This window comes from Papaver somniferum, chromosome 11 (assembly GCF_003573695.1).
Source record: "Papaver somniferum cultivar HN1 chromosome 11, ASM357369v1, whole genome shotgun sequence".
NCBI lineage: Eukaryota > Viridiplantae > Streptophyta > Magnoliopsida > Ranunculales > Papaveraceae > Papaver > Papaver somniferum.
Window position 1 is genome coordinate 116,758,427 of NC_039368.1, and position 22,958 is coordinate 116,781,384.

General features: G+C 34.8%; 1 protein-coding gene across 1 annotated transcript; it reads right to left on the reverse strand.

The window, feature by feature from the left end:
• Positions 1 to 15,216: 15,216 nt before the first annotated feature.
• Positions 15,217 to 19,656, reverse strand: LOC113321743 (calcium-dependent protein kinase 13-like). The gene is made up of 7 exons (XM_026569650.1): positions 18,790 to 19,656; positions 17,883 to 18,026; positions 17,617 to 17,769; positions 17,076 to 17,191; positions 16,805 to 16,972; positions 15,959 to 16,189; positions 15,217 to 15,867 (listed from the first exon to the last, which is right to left on the reverse strand). The coding sequence occupies exons 1-7, from the start codon at positions 19,451 to 19,453 to the stop codon at positions 15,691 to 15,693; spliced, it is 1,653 nt and encodes a 550-aa protein (XP_026425435.1). The 5' UTR covers positions 19,454 to 19,656; the 3' UTR covers positions 15,217 to 15,690.
• Positions 19,657 to 22,958: the final 3,302 nt, after the last annotated feature.

Here is a 22,958-nt window from a genome sequence, read left to right on the forward strand (position 1 = left end):
ACAACCATGATTTCGGTATGTTCTAGTGAGTGCCCCACCGAGCCAAGACATACCTTCAAATGTATTAATGAATATGATCAACAGAAAAATAAAAATAAAAACATCACGAGAAAACAAGGAAAAAGGTTCAAACCTCATACATTCGCTTTTTCTCCATGTATATTAAGCTAAACCTCCGGCTTCGAATTCTACTGCGGTGATAAATTGAAGGGCTATAGAAGAACCTTCGAAGAACAAACTTATACCTCAAATGTAGATATTTGTAGAAGTAACTAGTGGAGCTAGAGACTCACTGTTTCCTGAATTTTTCTTTTTTGATCGTTAAATTACGGTGTAGACGAGTTTCGACCTCAAATTGTGGGTATCACCATCCAACAAATTTACCACCCAGAATTATGAATGTCAAAATGGCAATTATGATTGGAATATAGTAATCGTTACTGTTCTTACTTATAAGCTATGACAACTAAAATACCACTCAATTTACACGTCTAATTGTTTAATTGAAACATAAGAAGCTCTAGTTTTTATTTGATTCAGTAATCAATATTGGCCTCCTACATTATATTAAAAAGTAAACCAAAGGAAACTAAAACTTTCTAGCAATCCTCACCTGTAAAGACCAATACTTTTGGTTAACTATGGGAGCGCAATATAAATCGACGAGATGAAAGCCAATACAGATATCAAATACCATGAAATCCAAGTATTTACAAGGAAACAATAAAATCTATGAGATGCATCTATAGTAGTGGGGTAAATGTTAGATTTTTTTTATGTTTTACGCAACAAATTCCATATGGTTAAAGCAATTCATGTTTAGTTTAAGTTAATCATGTTTTATTATAATTTGTTTTATGGGTTTTTTATGGTATAATCTTACTCTAAAGATTAATGCTAGATAAGGTTGAGTCTAAGCATGACATGTCCTTTAGCTTGACATGTCATAAATCACATTCATTCATTTCCATTACTGACATAACCAGTAAGACCATTATCAGCCAGCACCAGTCACTGCACATTGCCGTTCAGCTCACCGCCATAGCACAACTGAGTCTCCACCATAACAGCATCAACATCAGAAGCTAGGACATCTCCAACTGTAATCTCAGCCATACAACTTCATAATCCATTGTCTTCCATTACTAGCAGCAACACCCGCAGCTCCACCTGCAACTAAATTCACCCCTGCCTCCGTCTTGACAACACTTCATACAACCCATTGCAGCTCCACTATCTCATGTCTTTATCACCAACACTAGCAGCAATACCTCATCTTCTATAACCAGCTTGATGTAACAAATTCAACCCATTATTCCATGTCTTGTTATCTAACTTCAACGATTCTTCATCTTTAGCTCAACCCCATGAAAATCAATAGATACATCATCTTCTCAAATTTAGAATAAAACCCATCCCTATTCAACAGTATTATCTTCTTAATTTCTGATTCAGAGACCCTAAATTCAGATGTTCACTTTCATCTTGTCTCTGCCAACTTAAGATTCATCGAACCCTAATTCTTCACTGTAACCTTCAAGCCATCATCAATCAACATTTCTTCTCGATCTAATTTTAACAGAAAATTCCTTTCTTATCTGTTCCTCTCTGACCTCAGAATCTCTCTTTTTAATTTGAATCTTCACAGCAACAGCATATTCATTTCTCCATCTAAATTTCTTCAATAGCAATCTTTCTCCGACAACAGCTGCTTCTCCTCTCTGAGACGCCATGCTTCTCTCTCTCTTGGTTTCAGATATCAGTAAAGAGAAGAACTTCTCTTGAAGTTAGGGCGTGGTAATGATGAAAAATGACATTGACACCCTGCACTTCTGGATAAGGTCTAACCACTTTTTATATGGCTTGTCGGTTCCATAGAACTGACATGTCTTTTTAGTGATCAACTATCAGTTCTAGGAGACTGACATTCTAATTTCATGCATAACTCCTTTTGCATGACCTAGCCTGCTCCAAATATCGCCTGTGAATTGACCTTTTGGCGCTTTTCGCTCCAAATGGCTAGTTTTTCCTTATTTTGATCCAAATGACTCCAAAGTACCTGATAACTCCAAACGAAACATAAGATACATAATTTACAAGAAAACTCGCAAAGAAGGCATAAAAAATAGATAAATATCAAGGTGTTTACAACACCTATCTAATTCCCCCACACTTAGACTTTGCTAGTCCTCGAGCAAATCAAATTAAACTAAAATACATACAACTCCCTTTTGTTGAGGATACGGTTACACTTAGCATGTATAACAAGCATTTAAACCCCTAGGTGTCCCTAGTGGACGAGTTATAGTCTCTTGAAGGTTTACTAGAGATATACCCACGAAACCTACTTTTCCAACTTACTAGGTCTCTGAAATGATATCATCCAACGCGCTGAGAAGACATAGAGATATGCACACTAGTCATAAGAAGTTAGACATATATATGAACACAATCTCATCCTTAAAAGTTGAGGGAGAAATAATCATCCCTTATCGAAAGAAATTCAGGTTCGATAGTGATCGAAAGTCTCGACTCTGCCTCACAAGAAAGGGTTTTATGAAGTTGCTCTCAATAAAAAAAATAGATTTTTATGGGTCGCACGTGTGTTCAGGTAAGAATGAAGAGAGAGTCATGTGACATGTTGAATAGTAGGAAGGCAAAACCCTTCGAATTATTTTGAAAACTCACATCTTTTATTCATTTTGAAAACCCTTTTTTTTGACGATCTCTAAGAAAGGAAATCAACCACTTAACGAAGGTTGGAATATGCTTACTTACCTCGTTATCCGTTCGACGTGCAGTTAGCACCACTCTCACAGCATCCATAGAAACGTCTTCGGTCTTCAACTGTTGATGATAACTCTTGAACTTCGTAAAATCTTGACAATGTGATTCTTTTCTCTAATTCCTTGTTGCTTGAAACTTCATTATGGATATTCCTTATTTCCATTGGCTTTATTGGAAGAACAAAACTAAAAACAAACCAAAATATGATACAACACATTTTTCTTGTCTGTTTTTTTTCTTCTTTTCCATTATTATTATTTTTTTTAATTGAGACAAGAAAAATAAAACAAATGAAAAAAAAATAATGAACCTAACAAATATTTCTCTTGTCTTTTTTTTTTTTTTGACAAGAGACCTAGCATAATGATGACCATGTCCCTTTTTTTTGAGACGAGAGAAAATAAGATACATATTAACAAATAAGATAAAATAAAAATGCAAGTACAAAGGCCATGGTGTAAGTACTTTACCGCACGATTCTTCACAACTTGTATGTCTCGATATCATAAACTTCTTCAACTCTCATCTTGATAATCTTCACTCTTGTACATAAGTCTTCAACTTGTAAAAAATCTGCTCCTTGTCTTGTTGCTTTACTTGAATCTGAAATCTGCTCATTTCTGTGTCGTTGCTTGTAATCCTTGAACGTCTTCAACTTACCTTCGAATTTTTGATGCTCCTCTTATTGATTATTATGGTGTTTATATGGACTTGTTGGTGTAGAGAGAGATAAAGTGGATGGCGCTAACTGCGAACAATATTACAAGTGGTATGTAAGTTAGCAATTCGATGTCACCATCATGATTGATAAAATAGCACTCAAGACATCAAAGTAGTGCTTCTATTGGTGGGAGGTTTGGTAGCTCACCATTCTACCCGGAGTTTACATACAGTGACACACACTCTAAAAGCACATATTTTGACACGTACAAAGAAGTGAAGGTCGGTGTCTCTCATGATGTAACATGGGTAGTCTCCTTTATATGGGATCACAAATCTAATACCGAATTCAGTTTGCACCTCATTTGCTACTGGCATGGTTAAATCCAACTTTAACACTCATACAAGCAAGAAACCCGATCATGTTCTCTGTCATCTTTAAGTTCAGTCACTCTTGTGAGAATTTAGATGTAACCTTAGCGACATGTATACTATGTGACTCTAAATTAACTACAAGTTGGAGTTTTACATGCACTAATTTATAAAAAAGTTGAAAAATCATGAAAATTTTGAAAATTTTACAATGCAAGCTTAACCACTCCCTCACACTTAAACTTTACATTGTCCTCAATGTAAATTAAGTCATCTAAGTAGAGTCAAGGTGGGAAATCTTACATGAAATGTGACAAAAAAATTAGAAAAATAAATAAATACAAGACAAGAAATAGCTAAATATAAGACAAGAACAAAAAATAAAAATAAGACAAGAAATACTCATCCCATGGTTGCCTCCTATGTAGCACTTGGTTTAAAGTCGTCAGCCCGACTATCTTCTCGCAAGATTCACTCCCCATATACCAAGAATCTTAAAAGTTGGGGATCCTTCCATGTAACCTTTTTTGCATATACTCGCTTCACACAAATATTAGTACAAGAGAAAACAGAAGTGAATTTATCGTCCAATAGAAGTTTCCCCCACACTTGGTCTTTTCTATACTTGGAAGTGTATAAAGAACATAAAAGTGAGGAACTTCTATGGTTTCTTCTTTGCAAACATCCATAGTATGAGAATCAAATGTTTCTAATGGCGGATATCGAGAAACAAAGTCATTTAACAATATTCTCGAAACACATATATTCAAGCCAATAAGAGGTAAAGGATAAATATTATTAGGCAAAGGGTTAGAAAAACCTTGCAACTCTTGAGTTATGGTATCCTCTTCATCCTTATAGAATTCAAGTGAATTATTTGCCTCTTGTATATCATGGTCCTCTATCAAACCTTGCAACCATTCTTCGTTCGTCTTTGCCTCAACTAAAGCCTCAACATCAACATCATCATTACAAACTTTTGCAAGCTCAATTGGGTCTTCCACAATATTGGTCAAATCGGTTCCATTTTCAACACACTCCACTTTGTTGTTCGACACATACTCTTTTGAGGATGCAATCCTGTCCATAAGGAATTTCTTTAGAACATTCATTGCATCATCCTCAAGATCTACCTTTTGGATAGTTTCTTGATCATTATAAAGATCAAGGCTTGAGTAAGCTACACTAGTTTCATCATATTCATATTCTTTTTCATCTTGATACCAAAAAGATTCCACTGTACACTCCTTGTTGTTGTCATCATGAGTTGTTTCAATCAATTTATCATAATCACCGTCACTTTCATAGTTAACATATGGTTGGTCCTCGCTGAATTTAGTGACAATCTCTAACTCATCCTTTTGAATAAGTGAATGATCATTACTACGATCAAGGGTTGAATTAACTACACAATTATCAAAGAAAGTGCCCAAGGATTGGCCTTTTTCAACATTAGCACCAATCAAATATTCATCACAAACCATATGCACATTAAATCCATATCTTCCTTGCATTGAACAATGCCTCTTCGCAAGTTAACAATACCTTCATGAAGTTCTTGGAGTTGCTCTTCTCTAGTCTCTTTATCTTTTTGAAACTCTTGTTGTACAAAGTTGAAAAATTTATCTACAGAGTTAGAGACTTTTTGTTCATGAGCATAAGAATCCTCCCATCCTTGTGGTTGTTCACACACATATCCGCCATAAGGTTGTTGAGGAAAACCATAAGGTTCCATGGAATATTGGTCATAACCAATGAATTGGTTTTGATTATACCCCTGGAATTGGTAGTTGTCATATTGTTGAGGTTGTTGAAAACCGTATCCATTCATGTAGTATGCTCCTTCCATGAGAAACAAGTACCTGAAATAAGATTCTCAAACCAAGGTTAAAAACAAGAAAATAAGAAATGTAAAAACAAAAATAAAAACAAAACTAAAAACAAAAAATAAGAAGCCAAAAACAAGTGACATAAGAATCTTCCCATCCTTGCGGTTGTTCACACACATACCCGCCATAAGGTTGTTGAGGAAAACCATAAGGTTCCATGGAATATTGGTCATAACCAATGAATTGGTTTTGATTATACCCCTGAAATTGGTAGTTGTCATATTGTTGAGGTTGTTGAAAACCGTATCCATTCATGTAGTATGCTCCTTCCATGAGAAACAAGTACCTGAAATAAGATTCTCAAACCAAGGTTAAAAACAAGAAAATAAGAAATGTAAAAACAAAAATAAAAACAAAACTAAAAACAAAAAATAAGAAACCAAAAACAAGTGACAACCGCTGCCTCCCCGGCGACGGCGCCAAAATTTGATCGATGTCGTATGCGCCAAAAATAAATCACTTTCTCACTACTCAAAGTATATAATATAGCAAGGGAAAGAAATGATCGTTCCCACAGAGAGGACTAAGGTTGTCAATATGTTTTGGTTTCCTATATAAAACAATGGGGGATTTTCTGATTTTTATAAACTAAAATAAAATGAAAGCAAAACAAGAAAATAAACAAGCAAATCAATAAGATGAAGATATTGATCAAGGATTAGTTTTCATTCACAAACATGCTTTTCAACAAGAACTAGAATTGATATTTAATCTCAACTTAATCAAAAGCCCTAAGATACATTGATCGCAAGAATATCCCGCTAATTTCCTCTTGTCATCAACAAACACATTAAAATATGTGAGTATGAGATTTATCTAAGGGAACAACCTAACGTGCAAAAGCACTAATCAAGTTTAATTCCCTAGATGCATTAAGTTATATGAAATCAGGCCAATCAGAGCAATCGAACATATAAAAGCACTAATACGATTTAACAAAGGTATGATCCACTTGTGACTACTAGGATGTATCACTACAAGCAATATTCACAATTATGCTACTTGCAATCAGAAATTTATCACTTTTGTGTATAATAAACTCTAATCTAGCAATAGAGATAAAAACAAACTCAATCGATTCTAGACTCGACCAAACAAGCATTCAAATCATATAACAATATCAACGATGAATTATAAATGATAAAGCATGGAGACAAAACTAATTCATTGCATAAAAATCGATGATGACCCTTGGACTTCGTAGAATCTTGACAATGTGATTGTTTCCTCTAATTCCTTGTTTCTTGAAACTTCATTATGGATATTCCTTCTTTCCATTGGATTTACTGAAAGAACAAAATTAGAAACAAACCAAAATATGATACAACACATTTTTCTTGTCTTTTTTTTTTCCTTTTTTTTCTTCTTTTCCATTATTTTTATTTTTTAATTGAGACAAGAAAAATAAAAGAAATGAAAACAAAACAAAACTAATAATGAACCTAACAAAATTTTCTCTTGTCTCTTTTTTTTTTTGACAAGAGACCTAGCATAATGATGACCATGTGACCTAGCATAATGATGACCATGTCCCTTTTTTTGAGACAAGAGAAAATAAAATACAAATTAACAAATAAGATAAAATAAAAATGCAAGTACAAAGGCCATGGTATAAGTACTTTGCCGCTCGATTATTCATAACTTGTATGTCTCGATATCATAAACTTCTTGAACTCTCATCTTGATAATCTTCACTTTTTGTGTCTGAGACCTTCTCTACCAAAGAAGCTTTCCAGTCAGCCACTTGAGTCAGAGGAGTAACATTATTTCCTCTAACGCCGGTATTCAGATACATGATGTGATCCAAATAGAACTCTGTAGGCTTTCCAAAGTCTTAACAACAGAATGCCTCAGTCTAGATATTTCACCAGCTATGCCCCACCAATTTTCGATCTCTTGATTGGAAAACTTAGAATCAACCATTGTTCTTTAATATAGAATACCTAATCAAAGAAATCCCAATTTAAATTAAAAGAAGGAACAAAACCCAAATTTCCTATAATTCAATTAAAACCGAAATCAAATAAATCCCTAAAGGAACAAAACCAAAATTTCACATTATTCAATTAAACGTGAAACCAAATAAATCCATAATTTAAGAAGTAAAGAAAGAGGGTAACTTTATGAACTTAAATTCTGAATCGTTGTCCTTATCGTAACAAGATCTCAAAAAAAAAACTAGAAACAAAGAAAACCCAATTCTATATGAAAAGAAGTAATAACATAACCCAAATTTCATGTCATTCAATTAAACTCGAATCCAACAAAACATACCTAATTTAAGAACAGAAGAACTAAAAATAAAATAAAAGGTACCTTTAAAATTGTTCCCCTCCACAAAATCTCTAAACCCAAATCCTGAATAGGTGTCCTTCTTGTAACGAGATCTCAAACAAATCCCTAATTTATTACCACAATTAAGTAAAGAACTAAAATTTTCGTTTTACTTTCGGTCCGAAACAATCAAATCTACTGAAACCCTAATTTTTTATGGGAGTTAACCCAATTTTTTTTGTTTTGGTTTCTAAGGTTTTGAATAGAAACGTCTCGAAAGAGGGAGAAAATTTTCTTTCAAAAAACTTATTATAAAGGGAATACAAAAATCGGACAAAAACACAGAACAACTCGGGCAATCTTGACCACCTCAAAGGATGAGTCATCAAATGTGACTGTTGGTTTTCTTGCTCACCAAGTGTCCTCAAACATCCCTGATACCTTCTCTCTGTTACTCTCCCACTAGGGGAGTACCAGAGTAGAGATCTTTTTGCCGGTCAGATTCAGTAGTTCTACTACTTACTGCTTTTTTTTTGGGTGCTTCCAATATCCGCCCACTCCTTTGTTACTCCCATTTACATAGGTGTATACCCACCCAAAAAATGAATTAATTACCCTGGTCGTGTTGGTTACTAGCATATTAATATTTTAACCATAAAAATATCATTTTTCTCTTAAGCCTAGTTAATAATTCGACGAGTGGAAAAGATTCATGGTGGTAAAAATGTTCACATTAATCGTCTAGGTAAAATATAAATCCCGTCAACTATTCGGTCCATGATGCTTGATGCTGGAAAAATGTGTTGATGCAGGAAGTCGGGTTTAACACATTTTAGAGGTATGAATGCGGAATAAAAAATTTGATAACAAGAAAAGCTTTTTGAAATAATTTGGTGGATGACACTATTGTTTTTTAATTGAATAGCATATATATAATATGTACTCTTTCAACTGGTTTGTTGGTTGTTTTAGTAAAAAGGTGATCGTGGGATCGAATGTTGGTTCTACTAGTTATTTTAAAAGTTTATAAAAGAACGGAGTGGAATTAGTGGGTTCAATGACGACATTTATAACAATAACATGTGGGTATACATAAGAATTATATTGCCGAATCATTCTGAGATTTGTATAATGTGCGATTTAATCGGCCATATATTAAAAATCGTTTTTCTTACTTCGGGTTTACAATTGTTCGCCGATTTTTACTGGAAGCATTAGTTGCGAGTAATTAGGAAAATATCCGCCGAGTTACTAAGAGATATTTGCTGAAATAATAAATTGTTACATGAGGATAGGTCCTAAGCAGCGTAGTCAATTTCAAATCTCGATCCATGTCGGCCACTGGTTCAACCGCATTTGGATGTTTTTTGTTATTCATCTTCCTCTAACTCTTGTATAAACCAATACCTTTACTCTTAATCATCCTCTTTCCACATCCTTCAATCCATCTTCTCTCATTCATTCATTCTTCTCCAAAATTGATAGGACTGGTTTATCCCTTGACTAGAAATAATTCCGATTTGAGTTTCGGAATTTTTTTGCGGACATGTACTTGAGATCAACCTGATATACATATCTCGACCGAGTCAAACCAATACATTCGAGAAAGACCAATGACGTTCGATTGTGTTAGAAGAATCTCGTCTTGGTGAGACTTTTAAAATCGGTTGTCCTTGAGGCGAGATCTAGAATTTAGACGATATCTTGATTGAGATCGACTACATGTCCTCTTTGTATTTTAACCATAACATATCAATATTTGTAAATACGCTAGATGCACTTGCATAATTTTTAAAGTGGTGTCGGTAGGGTTAATCAAATCGACTAAAACCCAAAGGGGAGATTTTATTTGATGTTACCCCCCAAAAAAAAAAAATATTATTCTGGGTTGAGCCCCCTATTTACAGAATCATTGTTGTTATCCCATGTCACCATTTTCCGTGTACCTTTAGTCAAATGCTACGTGCAGTAAAATCATGTATATAGAAGTTATTCTTATATGAGCGTCTACCTTGAATAGACCAGAAAAAAAGAATTATATTAAACATGTGCCAATATAAAATACACATATTTGTGTATGAAACACAAAAATGCACCTAGGTAATGCAAATTCTATTTAAATGGAAGTTTCTTTTACATGCATGAATATATGAAATTTGCTATATAAAAATTCACATAAAACTCATGGTATCGAAAGTTGACAAATGAAAATATACGAGTGAAATATATTTATACTGAGTGAAATATATTTGTACTGAGTTGTGCAAAACAAAGCACAAAAATCAATTTAAATAAAAATTATTTTGTACAATAGTTATAAGAGTCTCTTCGTCTTAAATTTTGATATACAACATGACCTATACTATTCATTCTATAACGTCTATTATTCTGATATGGAGGTATTTTCCTTAAGATAGGACAGAAAAGAATCCTAACATGGAAGTATGTTCTTTAAGCCAGGAACGGGAAAAATATTCTAGTATGGAGTTTGTTAGAACAATGCTCGGTTGAACCCACAAGTTTTGCTATCTCAAGCTTGTTGTCAATGTTAGTTGAACAAAATTATATCTTGATTTCAAGTCTACTAATTCAAGTCTCAGACTAGGTTAGAGTTTGATAGTTGAGTATCAGATATCACCCTCGGAGACTGAAGATCGACGAAGAAATTTGGATAACTTATGTATCAGGTATGTGAAGACTGAATCATTCTATTTTACTCACTATCTTACAAGATATCTTTTGGAGACGATGTCGTATGACTTCTAATATTTTTACAAAGAAGAAGTTTCGAGTCAAGCTTGTCTTGTTAAAAATCTCGAAATATGATTGTAAGAAAAGATGTTGAACGATCCTTAACAATATTTGTTCTAAACAAATTATTGTGTGATTTAATTTCTGAATCAATTGAAATTTGGCCTACGAATGATTTTACCATACGGGAATGTTTCAAACATCATAAGAGAGAAATATTGAACTATCTGATATTTCTGCTCAAGGTAGTTGGCGAACTAGTTCGCAAATTATAGATGTCTAAATTTTAGAAATACGGGAGGGTTGGTGAACCAGTTTGCAAACCGCAAGTTCAGGTGGGGACAGTTCACGAACCGTTATGAACTGAATTTTGGAAGTTGGTATTATAGGATAGCAGTTGATGGACCTGGTTCACAAACTGTGGTCAATTGAGTTCAGTAGTCTTGTAGGGTTAGCGAACCGGGTTCACGAACCGTCGCACCATAACTCGTGAAAAAGCCTAATGGTTCACAAACTGTTGTACCCACCGTCCCAGTTTAAGATTTTAAAAAATTCTCAAAGACTTATTTTTTAAATATGTTTAGCATTGCTAGAACTCTCTCGAACACTTTTAAGACTTCATTTATTACTCAAAAACTTATGTGTGTGCATCAAGATTAAATTCTTAGGCGCTTAAAAGAACATCAAATTGCTTTAGTTCTTTGGCATACTTGCCAAACCGAACAATCATTATACACGGTTCCAGAACCTGTTCCTTGTGTATATTCTTTTATTGTATTTTCTAGACCTAAATATGTTTGTTTTATTCTCAAGTTATTTTAGCTTGAATTCTAACCAACCCGGGGTCTTTGAAATCTATAAATAGAGATGCTCTTTCAACTGGGAAATTCAATCCCTGACACTTTGTGTCCTACTTGATTCTAGAGTCGTCCTCTATAGACCTAGGTTTCCTTTGAGACACATAATTAGGACAACGACGACTTAGCTTTGGGGATTTGTGAAGTCATTACGACTATCTTTACCTGATAGTTCGTGTATCCTGATCTTGCATTTATGTTATCGAGGTTTTCGTAATCCTATTCACGCAACATCGATAGTAATCGCAAATTTCTCTTCATCCGAGACTTTGCCATTCCTCAAGATAGATATATGAAAACTGATTTTACTTGATTTTTTGAATATTGTTCTTAAGAGGTGGTTAAGAATCTAGGATGCTCTTCGGGAGTCGTAAGTTCCGGATTTGTGAGGTTTGCTAGATTTGTCTATTATTTCAAACATATGTCCTCACCTTAATCTTTGATCTAAAGGGAAACAAAATAGGCTTATCTATTAGAGGAAGATTGGTATCAAAAGTCTTCACTTCGTCTGAAATGTGAGCCAGGACGAGAGTTCGAGTTCTCTTTAACTGATCCATTTTATTTCTGGATCTACCCGAGCACCTAAAATCTAAAATAGTGAAGTAACTCTTATGTTGTAAAGGACGTCATTTTACTTCACAGTTATGGGGAAAATCACTACTTTGTGAGGTCATTTTACTTCACAGTTAGGTAGTCAGTTGTGGTTTTGAAGTATGTGTTACATGGCCTCATAAGGGTTTTAATGGGCTTGTTGGTTACTGGGGTTCTAATATGTGTCAGAGCCTTGGAGGGAGCTACAACTACCTTGTTGTCAAGAACAAATCCTTTCACTTGGAGGAGTTACAAGAAGTGACTCTCTATCACTCGAGCTAGTTTACTTATCCTCATTTAGATTTATAAGTTCGTGATGAAACCCTTATCAATTTATTAATCAACAACCAAATCGTTTACCGATTCAGACTAGTTCGTTGAGCTAGAGAGGCTTGATCCTTCGGTATTGGGAGGTTAATTTTATCAATTGATCCATTCTTGTCGTGGGTTCATGCCTAGTTAGCAATTCAGGATTCTTCAAACGTACGGAACGACAAATGTACGAGTATTATACGGTTTTATAAAACCCAGATTCGGTCAAAAATTCGGTCAATGGGACGTGATTCGTCAGTAATTCGGAACGGCATACGTACGTGTATAATTCGATTTATAAACGCGAGTTCGGCTCTGAAATTTCGGTATCTATATATAATAAATAATTTGTATTTATAAAGTCATAAACCAATTTTTATGCATATGTGTGAGTTATTTAAAGAAAAAATAAACTTAATATGATGATATTAACATTATATACAACATTTGTCATCCAAGAGGACGTGGTATAGTGGTTCAGATGCTTGGTTAGTGAGTTTGAGATCTCTCTCACCTTCACCTTCAAATCTCTTCAGTCATTTTTGTTTCATAAAAATTACAACAACATCTAATATCGGGTCGTGTATGCTCGGGAGGTTGTAAAGTCCAAAAATTGGGGCCTTTGAAAACGTAAAAGCTAAAGAATTTCTGGCGAATTAAGCGGACGTATCATTCGGGATACGTAAAGTTCGTGAACGATTCGCGAATAATCTGGGAATGCCACATAATACGCATCTTGGGTTCGGAGTTGCAAACGTACGCGAATAAGACGGTAAAGTTCGTGAAAAATTCGTGAATGATTCACGAATCATTCGAACTTACTAACTAGGGTTTCATGACACCTAAGCAAAGGTAATTAACAAAAGGACCTCCAAGCAAGGCAAAAGACAGCAAACTCAAGAGGGTCCGAGGAAGGGAAAAATATCATTTGGTCCTTTTTTAGGCGGGCCCATGTCTGTTTGGTCCATAATTATTTAAAAATATTAAACTGACAAAAGTACCCTTCCGTGTTAATTCTTACTTATTTTCTTTTAGCAGTTCATTCCAGATTTGAAGTCCATATAAAAACCTAAGAAAACAGAAATGAAGTCTATATAAAAACCTAAAAAAAACAGACTTCATTCCAGAAATGAAGTCCATATAAAAACCTAAAAAACAGACTTCATTCCAGAAATGAAGTCCATATAAAAACCTAAAACAAACAGACTTCATTCCAGAAATAAAGTACATATAAAAAGCTAAAAAACATACTTCATTCCAGAAACGGAAATGCTAGTTGGCTTCCTATTCTCCACCTCCTTATTCACCACCCTATAATCTAAGCCCCACATCCATATCGAGATTCGCATTTAGGTTCAGGTGGGGTTCACCATTTCCTTAATGTGGGGTTTAGATTATAGGGAGGAGAATAGGGAGGTGGAGATTAGGGAGCCAAATAGCATTGCAGTTCCAGAAATGAAGTCCATATAGAAAACCTAAAAAAACAGACTTCATTCCAGAAATGAAGTCCATATAAAAACCTAAAAAATAGACTTTATTCCATAAATGAAGTCCACATAAAAATCTAAAAAAACAGACTTCATTCCAGAAATGAAGTCCATATAAAAACCTAAAAAACAGACTTCATTCCAGAATGAAGTCCATATAGAAAACCTAAAAAAACAGACTTCATTCCAGAAATGAAGTCCATATAAAAACCTAAAAAAAATAGACTTCATTCCAGAAATGAACTCCATATAAAAACATATACAAACCAGACTTCATTTCTGGAATGAACTCCATATAAAAACATCACTAACATCATCTTCATCTTCTTCGACGTCTTCAACAGCAGCAGCAAACATCATCATCACCAAAAAACATCAACAAATCATCATCAACACGAAAAACATCAACAAATCGAGATTTCCAACACGAGCAACAAACAGAAATCATTATCAACACGAAAAACATCAACAAATCGAGATCTTCAACACGAGCAGCAAACAAATATCTCATCATCTTCGTCTTCAACCCGAGCAGAAACATCAAAAACGCATCTTCATCTTCGTCTTCAACAGTAGCAAAGAAATCAAAAACGCATCTTCATCTTCGTCGTTTTCATAATCTTTATATGATTCTTCGTCATCTTCATCTTCAACACCATCATCTTCATCAAAATCAAACACCAACAGTAAAAACGGAGAAAGGAAATCAAGAACAGAGAAACTGGATCTGAAAAAAATTAGGAGAGAGAAAACAAATCTGAAAATAAAGAGGAGAGAAAATGTAAATTTAAGAATGAGATATTTTTTAGTGATTTTGTCTATATATCTGGCCCCAAAAGGGTATTTCTGCCACCACACAATGACATTTACATCATCATAGGACCAAACTATAATATATTTTACCAAAAAGGACTAAACAGATAACTGGATTAGACTCTCTCTAATATATTATTTCTAGGACTTAATGGTATTTCCTACTCTGAGAAAACTAAACGAGACGATAGATTGATTTCTGAGAAGATTTAGCAAAAAAAAAAAAAAAGAGACCACCAAACTGAGATGCCAGAGAATAAGCTAAGGGAATTCAATCACTAACAAAAATTCAGTTGAGATCAAACCATTAATGGGGAATGTACAAAGTCTAATGGACTTAACCAAAGCAAAACGTGCAGTGACTGCAAAAGCTAAGAATTAAGGAAGGAGAGAGAAACAAGACAAACCAAGAATGGAAACAGATTAGAGAAGAAAGAGGATGACAAGAGATGGCATACATGTACAATCTAAAAACAAATAGAGTACCCACATTAAGACTAGAACAAACAAGACAAATAGCAGAAAACTAGCGACCAAACAAAGTTATGAGCTTCCCTATCTTGCACCAGAGAGGCAGAATTGAGTCGTGCTGCTAGCAAGATACTCCTTGCTCTTCACACCGGGCAAGTTCGTTAGGAGAGAAGGACTTCCTCCTACTTTTGCAATCACCGTAGTAGGTTGGGTTTATTTTGCCAACACAATATCCTAATGTACATACCAAAGTTTTCTGCATCATTTTGAAAGTTTGTTCCCCATCTTAAGTACTAAGACCGGAATCACGTAAAATCATCTCTCGGATATTTCATCAAACAATAGGTAAACGTTTGTCTTAGGAATTTCACAACAATACAACGTGTAGGCAACCCTAGAAGCTACTGTTTCAGCCTAATTACAGTGTTATTCTTTTGGCACATCCGTTTTTACCGCCTCACTTCCCATGTTCAGAGAACCATCTTTCATTAGTCTAATGCTGAGACTGTTAAACCTCCCTCTTGAATAATGTCGAGAAGCCTTTCTCCAATCTGTTCCAGTTTTCATCATTGCTGCAAACTCATCGTAGCTGATCCGCCCATCCTATAATCATCGAAAGGTTAATTTACTAAGATAAATACAACACAATAAGTAACAGTAATACGTTCAGTAAGAGATAATCTGGAGTTTTCACCTTGTCAGTGTCTACTTCTTGGAGAATGTCGTTAGCTACTTCTGAGCAGTTAATGGCTTCGTCATCCATCAATGCCTCCTTCAGCTCCTCAAGCTCAATATAGCCGTTTCTATCTTTGTCGAAGTAGGAGAAGGCCTTGTGAAGATGCTCATCATTGGCCATCCTCCGTAAATGGAGTGACACAGCAAGAAATTCATCATAATCGAGGGTCCCTTTTCCATTGGTCTCTATCTGTATCGTTCAGAATACCCAATCAGAAAAGAAATCCATATGCAGAAGAAAGAGATATGAAAATGGTGGCACCCTAATTTGTGTCCCAACTGCACCCTAATTCTGTTGGTGCTACAGTTAAACGAAGCAAGAACCCTGTTAAGGATGCTAATCTCGACATCTAACAGAGCATAAACAAGAGCAAGTCTATGAAGGGCTCTCAGCGGAGTCACAGAATGTAAGATGGCAGAAAACTACAGTACCCACTGGATAAGCCAGAATGCCGTAACCTTTAATACATTTGTAGCTCGAACCCACCTTTTGTAAGTCTTTCAACAACTAATCCAAGTATATATTATCGACACAAATATATAGGTAATATATTATCGACACAAATATATAGGTAATCACAAAGACTTACGCTTTCGAGGAGATATAATAAGATTATCCAATTCAGAATCTAGATAAGAATTAAGAACGTAAAGGCCTATTGTACACCTGAAGAAAACATTATTTCCAATACGAACAACTGACAAAGGGTTTATCCGTTGACTATGTTAATAGTAATGCGTGTCTTTAGATGAGGGAAGATTGATGTTCCCGAAAATTAGGCACAGAAATTTGGTTAACACTTACAGTTTCTGTTAGCATTTGTACTTCGGAATCCACAAGCTGGGAACTGAAATTTTGCAGCCCAGCCTTAAGTTCCACAACTGAAACGAAACCATCATTATCTCCATCCATCTGCTTGAAGGTCTCTCTGATATCTTCAACTTCTTCAGTAGATAAATGATCAGCAATGACCTACCAAAACAACCTTTTAGATAAGATTTTTTTATGGACATAAATGTTTGCTAAACAAGGAAATAAGAAGGATATGAGAAGTCTGTAAAACTGGTTAACTCACCCTTAAAGCTTTTCTTTTGAATCTGTTCATCACTGAAAACTGCTTGAGCCTTGATTTCACAACATCTCCAAGAGGAACATTTGGAGCCTTCTTAGCATTTAGGATCCAGGGATGCTCTGACAGCAGCGGAGGAAAAATTGTCAAGGGAACATACACACTAACAAGTTTTTTCCAAAGTTTTATTTGACACTAGTAGATTCTTTCACATTATAGAGCAAGTTAAGCACATGTGAGGTTATAAGTTCAACTGTCGATAGTAACTAAGCAACAGTTATATAACGGAAATGGCTTAAGCATTACAGTTTCGTAAAACAGGATTTGTCTACAATAGTAACCACAGGACTAGATGATACAAGTGAATCACGGCAGAATATATATAGCTAACCTATTTGCCTAAAAAAACAGACTTCACACTACACTTTCCAAAGCCACAATGAGTTTCGTCAAAGAACATAATGTAAAGAACGAGAAAGAAAAACATATGGTTTGCCAACGTTCTAATCGATGTTTTTCATGATTTGTACAAGGAGAAGGACAGTACCAAGTACTTGTTTTGCAGTTAACCGAAGTTTTGGATCAGGCTCCAACATCTTTTGAACCAAATTTTTAGCATTCTCTGAAACATTTGGCCAAGGGTCTCGTTTAAAATCTATTGTCCCACGTAAAATGGCCTGTGCGACCCCTTGTTCTGACTCTGCATTTCGAACAAGAAAAGAAAACTTAGCTGGAGGAAAGCATTCACATATAAGCAAAAAAATGACGTATGGACATCTAGCTGACTGCATTGACGTAAGGCCGAAACCTCACCAGCCCAAAACGGAGGAACTCCGCACAGTAAGATGTAGAGGATAACCCCTGCACTCCATATATCTATTTCCGGTCCATAGTTCCGCTTCAGCACTTCTGGGGCCATGTAATATGGGCTTCCCACAATTTCAGAGAATTTTTCACCTAAGGTATGAGAACATATAACAATTGTATAAGTAGACGCTTAAATGAAAAGGTGACAGTAAGGATTATGGTGAACACCATGTGACAGCATGAGATTATAGTAAACATGTACAGTTGGTACTTTAACTTATTGCTTCTCATTGTTAACTAAGCAACTATTGTAAATAACCAATGTCTAAAAGTAGACATTCAATGAAGAGAATAGATGCATTGTACCTATCAAGCACCCAGCCAAAAGCATTTTCTTTCCTACATTGTGTTGTTCGCAAGCAAGGTCATATTCAGAACGTTCCATGCCTGTTTTGGTTTGGCAGTTATAGAGTTACATGATTATCTTTCACTCGCCACTGTCCGATGTTCAAGGTTTCTACACAAAACACTATACTAAGTCTTAATAGGTAAATTAAGAACCAGGTAGTTGGAAATGGCAATGTGCACGACAACAGCATAAGGCATTCACATAATCCTCCACATCTGTGCCCACTACTATAATCTATATACTTCATCAATGTTTTTCTCCAATTCTAACCACAAACCGCCTAATTCAAACAAAAACAAAAATCGAGACAAACCTCTAGGTTTCCTATTAGCCAAGTTCTTACTACTTCTCAGATACTAGCCAAGTTCTTACTACTTTTCACATTTTTAGGGTACAACCTCAGTATAATTTTTTCAGCATTCTTTCCTAAACTAGTAAGAAATTCCTAATAATACTAACAATAACTTAATTTTGAAAAACGAATTCAGTGTAAGAAAGTCTCACCAGGCTTGAAGAATATAGACAAGCCAAAATCAATAGCCTTGAGAGGTGAAGTCTCTTTCTTATTAGCAAACAAGAAATTCTCAGGTTTCAAATCTCTATGAATAACACCATTATTATGACAATGTTGAACCACATCCATAATAGTCCGCACAACAGAAGCAGCAGCACGTTCCGTATAGTGTCCTCTGGCAACGATCCGATCAAACAACTCACCACCTTCACACAATTCCATCACCAAATGAACAGCATTCTCATCTTCGCATGCTTCTTTAAAACAAACAATACTTGAATCTTGAGGCAAATGTTTCATAATCTCAACTTCTCTTCTTACATCTTCGATATCGATTGATGTCTTTAATTTCCTCTTACTAATCGATTTACATGCTAATAACTCACTTGAATCACGATCAATACATAGATATGTTACACCAAATTCACCTCTCCCTAGTTCTTTATCTACTAAGTATTTCTCTTCGATTGTTTCTTTACTTATTCCGTTTAACACTTTTATTGTTGCTGTGCCTGTTTTACTGTTATTTGATTCTTTTGATGTATTGTTCTTCTTTTTTCCACCTCCATTGTGATGATGATGATGATCGTGTGAATTTGATGATTTCACATCTTCTCTTGCTACTGATGCTGGAGATCTACAACAATTTCCCATTTCTTAATATTTTTTTTGATCCTAAACCCTAAAAAAAATTAAAAAATTTAGAGATTTCTAGGGAGGATTTAAAGAACAGATGATTATTGAGACTAATTTCTTTCAATTTTGTGGGAATGGGAATGAGAATTTGATTTTGGTGAGAGAGATTTGAGAACTGAGAGAGAGAGATTTGTGAGACAGTAAAGTGGAGGAGTGATGAAAAAGTACAGTAAACAGTTCAGATTATTCAAGTACATTTTCCCTAAAGGGGTTTCACCGTTGGATGATCACTGTGGATGATTATTCGAAGACGATTTGACGGTAGAGATAGTTATTGTCTATTTGGCTTTTCTTTGTCGTTTTTTGTCTTGTGAGTTGGCCAGAATGGTGGAAGTGAGTAGGGCTGAAAAGAACAAAAGCTGCCAAAAGGGTCACCAAATTTCAAATGGAGTTGCCAAACTCCGTCTAATCGGGAGGTGGTGATAATTGGGAATGAGGGCACTGACGGATCTACAGCTGGGCTAACCCGAGCTTTAGCCCAGGTAGCCGTCATAACTCATAAGCCTAAAAAGGTGAAATGTTTGCTCGACCAAGGTTATTAGTCCGGACTGAAAAACGAATTAAGACTTTTTAGGTCCGTCTCCGAATGAGGGCCGGTAACTTCGTGAGATTTGTGAAAGTGTAATTTGCCAAATTGATTTGCCGGTAAAGTTATAGGTCCGATCGGCAGGGCGGAACTAAACATTCAAGGGAGAGGGGTACACAAAAATGTACATTAAAAAAAAAAAAAAACAGATGACAATTTTTTTCCTTGCACATAAAATAGCATTGCACCAGCATTCGATAATAAACTTGGTTAAATTGGGGCTATAAAGATTATTTGGGGCCTATGACTATAGGATAAAAAAGGGTCATCGTGAAATAAAATGAAAAACTCGTATCCAACTATTTTACATAATGGTTAATTTATCCCTGATTAATTATTGTTAATCGGGTAATTGATTGGTGTTTAATCATGTTAACCTAGAAATCAACAAATCTTTCATCATCATCAAAATATATAAAAAAAAATGATTTTTTCTTTTTTTTTTTGAAAAATTTCAACCCATAATCGGTATACGTTCATGTTCTCATGAACGGGATTCTGGGTTGGTATTCACGAAGCCCACCAAGAATCGGTTAACATATGTATATATAAAATCTGATTATTACAATCGGTTTTTGGTTAGGCTTACAATAAAAAAAAATGTTTTCGCCCAGAATCGGTCTATATGGACATGAACATCAACCGAAACATCAAACAAAATCATTTTCAGATCAAGTATGAGTCATACTCTATTTGAGAATCATACTCATTCTCAGAACGAGTATAAACCAGCATACTCATTCTCAGAACGAGTTTAAGCTATATTCATTTTCAGGTCGGGAATTTTTTTTATAAATTTATACTCATTTCGGTTCGAGTACATCACTCGAATTAAATTTTTTTATAAATTTATACTCATTTTAAGTTCGAGTACATCACTTGGATTTCAAAATGAATATGAGATAATACTCATTCTATGATCGAGTAAGTCATAAGACTGTTAACAATCGGAGGATGTTATATAACCACATGGACCGATTATTGCAGTTAAGAAATCAAATGTTATACAATAGGTTTATGTGAACATTCACATAATCCGATTCTAGCAAAAAAAAAACATACAGAGAACTTGTTCATTCTTGCATACCAGAATCGGGGATATGGGCATGAACATCAACCAATTCTGGTTAAATCTCAATCAACAAGAAAATGCATACAGAATAATCGGTTGACGTGGTCATGAACATAGACCGATTATCATAGGAATCGTACAATATGGATATGAACGTCAACCGATTATGATCAAACACAGAAATTCAAGATTGTTTGTAATTTTCATTATTGAATGGACAAATCCATCACAAGTATAATTAAGAGTAATGTGTTGCAATCGACTATGTTTTGCTTGAATTTTTTTTTAAGAAAAAGAGATGATGAAATTTCCTTTAAATCGATTGATGTAGTTAGAATCGATGATGGAGTTAGGTTTCCATTTTAGTTTGTATTTAAAATGATTTGTATGGATTTTAGTTTTGAATTTTTTTGAATAGAATTAAAATCTAGAAGGATAAAGCTTAGAATAGAAATTTAATAGTAAAGGTAATTCAGTATTTTTAACTAGTTTAGACACCCCTTATCCCTTTCTCTAAATTGGATAAGGAATTTGATATGCCCCAAATAACTCACCTAGGCCTCATTTTAGCCAGGATAACAAAATGTACAACACGGGACATATTAGCTAGTTAACTTATAGTTTCATCTAAGTTGCACGAGACTTGTCAGCATTGCTCTTTCATATTTACAATTAGAGGAGTAAACACCCTGTTGTGACAAGAAAAATCTCAATTCCATACAACCAATAAAGTTTAGGTTAGCAAAAGCTAAGACTTCTCTTAGTTGCCTTCATCGATACAAAATTCATCTTTAAACCAAATCATCTTTGGTATATGGTAATCTATATATACGGCCTTTTTAATGGGCGTCTTTACAGATTATTCGAGATTGGGATAAATGCCTAAGGTGTCATCCTGTTTAACTAATTGAATGCATCATTGAATAGTAAACCACCTTGTAATCGTCTAGGACACAAGGAATTTAGTGTACATTTTGTATCTATCCCAAGGAAATTTTTAGAAAATCACAGTATCTTATGCATAGTTTAGGCGAATATCTAATGTAACCAAGTGTATCGAATTACTGTTAGAGCATAGCTCGGTTGAACCCACCAAGCGTTGGTATATCAAGTTTGGTTGTCATATTTTAGTGAATCAAAACTCATTTTAAGAGTCGCTTGATTATGTACTAGAGTCAACTTCGTATAGGTTAGCTTGATAGTATTAGGATATGAGATATTACAAGTATTGCGAAAACTTGAAGAAGTGAAGAAGTAAGAAGCTACAACGACATCATCATCCTTCCACTTGAGGTTAGTGATATTTGACTTGAATTGTTTCATTCCCTAACGTATCTTTCAAGTCATGCATATTGAAAACAAAACTGTGAAGCATGATTGAACTCTATATAGACATAGTATTAAGGAATACAATACGAGGTTTATTGCTTAACCATTAAACTTTGTAGATAAGACATCGACATAATCGTTTAAATGTTATTGTGATTATGTATGGGTATGAGGTGAGGATTTCATCCTAGGAAACAATGTTTTTACATGTGTTTTAAGGAAGTAAATTCATGAACTTGTTTTGTGAATCAAAAAGAAAATCGCCAGGCGTTATTGGTATTGTTATTTATTGCATATCTTGTGAACAACCAATATATGTGATTTAATATAACCGCTCATGACTTGTTTGTGTTCTTGGTAAAACTATTCACAAAGGCCTGACTTATGTATTGGTACGACTTTTATTAGTGAAACCGATCTTAAGTAATCACCTGAGATGGTATGATCGAGTTTGTGATTTGTGTAATACCAACTCT